The sequence below is a fragment of the Diceros bicornis genome, chromosome 34 (assembly GCF_020826845.1).
Source record: "Diceros bicornis minor isolate mBicDic1 chromosome 34, mDicBic1.mat.cur, whole genome shotgun sequence".
In the NCBI taxonomy this organism is placed as follows: domain Eukaryota; kingdom Metazoa; phylum Chordata; class Mammalia; order Perissodactyla; family Rhinocerotidae; genus Diceros; species Diceros bicornis.
Window position 1 is genome coordinate 17,249,435 of NC_080773.1, and position 7,843 is coordinate 17,257,277.

Genomic DNA, 7,843 nt, shown 5'->3' on the forward strand with positions numbered 1-7,843 from the left:
CTCTGCTCGGAACAAGTCCTGGTAGGTTATGGAGTGAAACTGCTTTGATTGAGTTCCTATAAGGAAACCCAATGGCTCTCATAGCAAAAGTCAAACCCCCAATTTCCAAGGTTGGCCATGGAGGAGGCAAATGGACTTCTGCCTCCAACTCTCTGCTCCCCAAGATTTGTCTTCCTCTTGGGGCCTCTTCTGGTTCCCTCTGCTGCCCCCATCACTCTGAACTCAGTTAATGCTGCTCCCCCATTAACGCTCTGAGCTAACTGCACTCACCACCCTCCTTTGATTTCATGATGCCAGGCGAGACCCAAGAGGGAAACGTGAACAAGATTCTACTAAAAGGCTGACTCTGACAAAGGGGAAATAAAGAGTAACTCGCCAATCTGATCTTCAAAGTGTGGCTCATTCAGCTTCAGCTTGGGACCCCCACAGGGGGCCTCCCCGCCTATTGCTCCACCAGCCCCTTTGGCAGGGCCGTCTTCCCCACCTCCAGCAGGCCTCAAAGCCCAAACCCAAAAGGGATGTTGGGAGAGTTGGGGTTGAGTCATTTGGATATCCCATGTGGATATTCTCCTTCAGCCCCACTCAGCCTTGGAAAATTAGGACCTCAGTCCACGTAAGGGAGCCCAGGCTTCCCGACACTTCCACCCACATTCTTGGGGCCCTGTTCTGGTGCACTCCTTAAGAACTCCAGCTGTTTTCCCACAACTAACTCAGGGGCAGGGGCAAAGACTGAGAGAGAACTACAGCTGTGGGAAGTGGGGAAAAGAAAGCCCTAGGCCTGTGATGCCAGCCACTCTTTGGGACATCCAAGGGGCCAGCAGCTCCTAATATGTTACTGTTAAATTTGAGAAGCCTGAACTCTAGAAATAATCATAACATTCATGATTATGTAGTGGCAATAACATTGACTACCATTTATTGAGCAGTTATAAAGCATCAAGACTCTTTTAAACACTTTACATGGACCATTTAACTGAATCATCAACCTCATGAGTGTGGTACCATCAGGATCCATCCCCACTGTCCCGATGAAGATACTGAGGTTCAAGGAGGTGATGAGATCATCAGCCTGGATTTTCACCTGACTCCAGAGTCCCAGCTCTTTTAATTATAACAACTCTCTTCAAAAAATTCTCAATCCTTTCCGTTTCCCAACTTCCCTCCTTCCCATTCAAACGGGGGAGTCCCTAGGTCTTTAGTCCTAACCCATTCATCCTTGGCAGCCCAAGGGTTGTGCGGGCAGCTTTGCTCCCCACCTCAGATACCCGCTCCAGCAACCATGGCCCTCTCACAAGCCTCTGTCTCTTGAGGAAGAAAGGAAGGAACAGATTCTCGCGAATTCTCTACAGTCTCCCTTCTCAAAATGTGGTCCAGAGGTCAGCAGCTTCAGTATCACCTAGGAACTTGTTACAAATGCAGATTAATGGGCCCCACCCCAGACCTGCTGAATCAGAACATCTGTTTTATCAAACCTTCCAGCTGTTTTTATGCACTTTAGAGTCAGAACGACAGCTCTACACGGTTCCCATTGTATCCTGCACGGGAGAGAGTACACAACGTCTACTTCCGCCTTCAGAGTTCCCATAATGCCTCGATTCTGGACAATCCACCGTCCCCCTACTCCACATACGCCGCTTCTGCAACTACAATTCCCACAATGCCCAGAGGCGCTCACCGGCGCTTTATGCGACAGCATCTCCGAAGGTGTTTTGTGAGCCATCATGGCGCCCACCCTGCCGGACAGCATCAGGACTACAATTCCCACAATGCTCAACGCAGAACTACCGCCCCAAGCGGCTCCCGAGCGGCGCCACGTCGGCTCAGCTGGGTGAGGCCGGGCTCGGGCGGGGCCGGCAGGGTCCGCAGGGCCCGGGGCTCGTTACAGCGGTTCTACCCCTCACCACGCAGACATGGCGGCCGAGAGGGACCAGCAGAAGGATGCCGAGGCGGAAGGGCTGAGCGCCGCGTGAGCAAGCCGGCTGTAGCCCCCTGTAGCCCCCCTGACCGACACTCGGGAGTTCTGGCCCCCGCCCCCTCCTCCCTCGGGCCCCAGGAATCCCGGCCCCCAGACACAGGAGTCCAGGCCCCTGGTCTACTCTTCGGGGACTCTGAAGTCTGGGCCCTCAGCCCCCTTTTGCCCTAGGGTTTAGGAGTCTTAGACCCTTCGCCCGCAGGACCCCAGAGCCCGCCCCCCGCAGCCCCCATCTTGCTCATGAGTCCGGGCTCCCTCCCGGTCCGCCGCTGACCCGGTTCCGCCCACCAGGACCCTGCTGCCGAAACTGATCCCGTCCGGCGTAGGCCGTGAGTGGCTGGAGCGGCGCCGCGCGACCATCCGGCCCTGGGGCTCCTTCGTGGACCAGCGGCGCTTCTCGCGGCCCCGCAACCTGGGCGAGCTGTGCCAGCGCCTCGTGCGCAACGTGGAGTACTACCAGAGCAACTACGTCTTCGTGTTCCTGGGCCTCATCGTATACTGCGTGTGAGTGCCTCTCCGCCCCGCCCTCGCCCTCGCCCTCGCCCCCCGCCCGCCAGGCCCGCCCCACCGAGAGCTCTGGCCGCACTGCTCGGCCCCGCCCCCCGGACGGCTCCGCCAGACCTTTTCACCGAAGGGCCAGGTCCCTACTTCCCCATCAGCCTGGCTGGGACGCACTGTGACCTAACATGACCTAGACTTGCCTGGCCTCAAGGACATAGCCTGTCATCCGCTGGTGTAGACAATCGGGTTCCCTGGCTGGCCCAGCCCCAGCTGCCTGACCGATGCCTCCCTGCCCTTCTCCAGGGTGACGTCCCCTATGCTGCTGGTGGCTCTGGCCGTCTTCTTTGGCGCCTGTTACATCCTCTATCTGCGCACGTTGCAGTCCAAGTTTGTGCTTTTTGGTGAGAGCTCCCTTGCCCAGATGGATCCCTGACGCCTCAAATCCTGGTCTCTTGGAAGGAAAGCCTTAAACCCCAAACCTGTCTGCCCAAGCCTAGATCTACACTAGGTCCCCCAAACCCGATCCCTTAAAATCTCAGACACACCAGGTGCTCCCACCCAGTTTCAGCCCCCCAAATTGCTGTTCCCCAGACCCAGAATGAGATGCCCCAAAACTCACTCTGCACCTATCTCCTGTCCCTTAAAGCTAGCTTCCCCTCTCTCTCCTCCGTCACTTGTGGAAGGCATCAGCTGCAGGTACCCACGTTGGACACCAGGTGGTGATCTTACACTGGCCTAGATCTGTCCCCTGCCTCTGTCCTGCTTCTGGGATGAGACCAGAAAGATCTTGGGACTTCGCAGAGAGGGAAGCTGAGGCTTTTGGCTCTTGTGGTCCCAGACTAGCACCAAGCACCATTGGGAAGAAAGGCCTGAGTCCCCACGCAGGGGAAGCTCAAGGTTTAGAGTAAGGACAGGGAAGAGCTAGGATCAGACAAACAGGGAGACTTGAGACCGAGTTCTTCAGGGGCCTGCAAGTCATGCACATGACAAAGGTGGGCTGGGTGGAGGGACATGTGGGACAAGCACAGGGCATGGAAGGAGCGCCTGGAAAGCACAGCTGTGACTTGGCTTCAGCCACTGCTGCTGCTGGGGTGTGCAGACCTGTCTTCCAGTCTGCCACGAGAAGCCAGAAATCTGTATTGTTATGTGAAGTCATTCAGTTTCTCTGTCAGCCACAAATCAGATTCTTGTGGAACATTGTGCAGACTCAAAAAATACATCCACAGGTCAGACTTGGCCCTTGGGCCACCAGTTTGAGATTCCTGGTCTACCTGAGTGCAGGTTGGAGCAGGAGAGCTCTCATCTGGGGGAGTGGGAGGCTGGGAGCTTCCTAGCAGAAGTGGGGTTGCAGGGCAGAGGGCAGGGGGCTCAGGGAGGTGTGCTCTATGCTGGCAGACAGTGGGGACATTGGAGACGTGGGTGGGGCCAGGACTTCCTTGGCATAAGGAATTTGGATTAGATCCAAATTCTAATCCAGGATTAGCTCCTGGAGCTCGTGACACCAGCCTGTTTGGGGGGCATCAGGGGTGACTGGGAGAGGGCCCGAGTGCCGGAACAGCATGCCCCTATGCCGTCTGCCCCTCAGGCCGAGAGGTGAGCCCAGCCCATCAGTACGCTCTGGCAGGGGCCGTCTCCTTCCCCTTCTTCTGGCTGGCTGGCGCGGGCTCTGCCGTCTTCTGGGTCCTGGGTGAGTACAGGGTCTGGGTGGGCGGTGGGAGCCAGGTGAGAGAGCATGTCCCTAAACTGCCCACTTTCCTGCAGGAGCCACCCTCGTGGTCATTGGCTCCCATGCCGCCTTCCACCTGACGGAGGCCGTAGACGGGGAAGAGCTGCAGATGGAGCCTGTGTGAGGTGTCTTCGAGGATCTGCCAGCCTTCCAAGCCAGCCGCCCCATCCCTGTCCAGCCCTGTCCCGCGCGGCTCTTTTGCTCCGGCCAAAGGCCCCCTTCTCGTCACAAGCCCAGGGAGGGACTCCGGCTTTGGAAATAAAACCGTTACAGTTGTCATTCAGCAAATATTCTCCCAGGGTCCTCTGTGGGTGTGTGCGGAGTGATGCTGGGGATACTGCAGAGACTAAAAGAGAGGGGGCCTGGGTGGAGGAGGGGGGAGACAGTAAGCAAGATAAATAACTAAAATATCATAGGATGGCCGATGGTGATAAGTACCCCGGAGAAGAAAAGGTGTGTTGGGGGGTCCCTGAGACCACCCCCGTGTTCGATGATTTGCTGAGAGGACTCGGCTCAGTATACAGTTGTGCTCACAGCTGTCATTTATTAGCCTGAAAGGTTAGGAAGCAAAATCTGCCAAGAGAAGAGGCACGTTGGGAAGTCCAGAGGACCCAGGGGAGCTCCCCAGAGTCCTCCCACAGTGGACTCACACAGGACATGCTCCAATCCTCCACTGAATTGTGACAACGCATGTGAACTATCTGCCAGGGAAGCTCGTGAGAGACTCAGCGCCCAGGCTTCTTATTGGGGGGAGGCCACATAAGCACCCTCTGTTTAGCATGTACCAAAATTCCAGACTCCCAGAAGGAAAGCAGGTGTTCAGCACAAACAATATTGTTTGCACGCAGTTTAAACACAATGAACCACTCTTACCAGGGAACGGGGAGGACCCTCCAAGGGCCAGCTATGCCAGCAGGCCTCTCCAAGGACAGCAGTCTCGGGCCTGCTATGCTCACTCCTACACAGAGCAAGTTATGGAGGTGAGTTACAGGTTAAAGAAGGCCTCCCTGAGGGCGTTGAGTGAAGATATAAATTGAGTGAGGGAGCAGCCACAGACCCTTTGGAGGAAGAATGTTCTGGGCAGAGGAAGCAGTGGATGCAAAGGTCTGGAGATGTGAGCGGGCCTGGAGGTTTGAGGAACAGCGAGGAGGTGGTGTGGCTGGAGCGGAGGAGCCGAGGGAAAGGGGGAGACTTGCAGGCTTCGGTGAGTGCTCTGGTTTTACCCAGAGAGAGGCGAGAGTGACACCATTTGCTTTTCACTGTAAGGTGAAGACTGCCACATGGGACACTGACAACAGAGAAACATACCTGGGAGGAAAAGCACTAGGCGGCTATGACAACAGTGAGGTGACGGGGAGGGACTGGAAAGCTACTTAGATGGTGCTGGTCTGGGAGGGCTGTCTGAGGAGGTGACATTTCAGTGAGCCCTGAGGATGTGGAGCCAGCCACAGGAAGAGCCATGGGTGGAGTGGCCTCAGTGGGGGGACAGCAGGTGCCAAGGCCTTGCAGGGCAGTCTCCCAGCCTCTCCAGGCTCGTTTCTCGTCACCCAAACTCACCCACTCACCGTTCATTCAGCAAGTGTTTACCGAGCGCCCACGTGTACCCAGCGGTTTTCTGGATTCCTCCTGTCACGTATGGCAGCCCCCAGCCACATGTGGCAGCTGAGCACTTTTCAGCTGGTCCGAATCGAGATGTGCTGCGAGTATAAAGTGCACACCAGATTTCAGAGTCTTAGTAGGAAAACTGTGTGAAATATCTCCATAATTTTTATATTGGTTATGTGTTGGAGGGATATTTTGGACATACTGGGTTAAATGATGATATTCATGTTTTTTTCTTCACTTTTTAAAATGTGATTATGTAGAAAATTTAAAGTTACACCTGAGGCTCATATTCTGTTTGTACTGGACACACGGGCTTAGGTGCTGGGGAAACGGCAGCGCTGCAAACCGACGGGCCCAGCCTCCTCAGAGCTCACAGTCAGTGGCAGAGGCTCGCCAGACACCAGGCAAACAACAACAAACAGGAAACTCGCAGAGTGGTAAGCGCTCTGAAGCCGATAAAACAGGCCTGGGCGAGGCTAGAGAGTACTTGAGGAAGGGGAGTGGCTCGCTTAGAGCGGTGAGGCAGGGCCTTGCTGGGCAATGAAGAGGAGATTGCCCTTTGGATGTCCGGGGGAAGAGTATTCCAGCCAGAAGGAACAGCAAGTGCAAAGGACCTGAGGTCGGACCTGCTCCAAGACAAGGCGGCGCTGTGGCTGGGGTGAAGGGCGTGAGGGGGACAGCCGTAGGAGATGATGGTGGGGAGGATGTTGGGGGTCAGATCACACAGGACCTGCAAGCCATAGTGAAGTCTTTGGATTTTAGCTTAAGGTAATGTGGAACTATGGAAGGGTTTTGAGCAGAGGAGGGACAGGGTCAGGTGTGAATGTTAGAAATATCCCCTTGGGGTTGTATGGGGATGGGCTGGAGGGAATGAGACCAGGGAGGATGAGCCAAGCTGCAGAAGAGGAGGCAGGAACGTGGAATGGAGAGGAGGGACAGGGAAGACAGATTCAGGAGGAGGAGGGTCTGGGCTTGGTGACTGACGTGTGGGAGCTGAGTGGAAGGGAGCAGGCAAGGATGACCCCTAGGTTTCAGGCTTCTGGCAAGATGGGAAGACAGGGGGCCTGGGTGACTGGGTCCACACTGGTCCTGGACAGTCACCAGGGATGCACTTCCAGTGACTGCCACCAGAGGGCAGAAAAGTGCTTCTCTCACACTCGCCAGGGAGTGAGCCAGAGATGGATTGATCTTGGGAGATGGAACCTGGGGTACCTGAGGCCCAGAGTCAGGCACCTGGGTCTGCTCCAAGACCAAGGTCCCAACCCCAATTTTGGGGTGGCAGAGGGCATTTCGTCTGTTGATCCAGATGCCAGTGTTCCCAGGAGAGACTGAGTCTTCATGCCCAGATGGGTGGGTGGTCACTACAGCCAGTTTACGCTGCTGGGCCTGGAGTGAATGTGGTCAAGCTGCCTCTTTTGAGGGACTGAGGCTTGGAGCCAAGGACCTGGGACTGAGGTCCCTGAGGCAAGTGGTCAGCAGTCTGGGGCTGGGGTGGCAGCAGGAGGTTGAGACTCAGTCCAGAGGCCTAATCTGGGGGTGACCGAGTTAGCACAGACCTACTCCACTCACCACACTCACCTAATTCTGATGTTGAGTTATTGAGATGCCGAGACCAGAAGCTTCCATTGGGGGTGGTCAAGACTGGGGGCCCATTCCCCATCGGTCCCTTCCTGAATGACCTTGCGTTGAGAGGTTTGGATTGGCGTAACAGATACTGGGGGCCTTGGGGTCTCATTGAGGGGACAGAGGTCTGGTTGTCTATTTTGGTCACAGACCCTGGGGGTCCAGTTGGCTGGTTGGGAGTGACAGATGGGGAATCTGGTTGTCGACTTTATGATTAAAGAGCCTGTGGGTACAGGTTTGGGGTGATAGGGACAAGGGATCCAATTGTCCAGTGTGGAGTGACATAGCCAGGAGTGCCTGCACCTCATTCTGGGTGTCAGACTGGGCATCTGGTTGTCTCATCTGGGGTGACAGGGTCCAGTTTCTGGTTTGGGGTAATAGAAATTGGGGATCTGTTATCCACTTTGATGTGACAG

At 55.7% G+C, this 7,843-nt stretch overlaps 1 protein-coding gene across 1 annotated transcript; it reads left to right on the forward strand.

The window, feature by feature from the left end:
* Nucleotides 1–1,820: 1,820 nt before the first annotated feature.
* On the forward strand, nucleotides 1,821–4,487 carry RABAC1 (Rab acceptor 1). Its single transcript, XM_058529462.1, has 5 exons — nucleotides 1,821–1,966; nucleotides 2,264–2,476; nucleotides 2,777–2,874; nucleotides 4,059–4,160; nucleotides 4,235–4,487. The coding sequence occupies exons 1-5, from the start codon at nucleotides 1,911–1,913 to the stop codon at nucleotides 4,321–4,323; spliced, it is 558 nt and encodes a 185-aa protein (XP_058385445.1). The 5' UTR covers nucleotides 1,821–1,910; the 3' UTR covers nucleotides 4,324–4,487.
* Nucleotides 4,488–7,843: the final 3,356 nt, after the last annotated feature.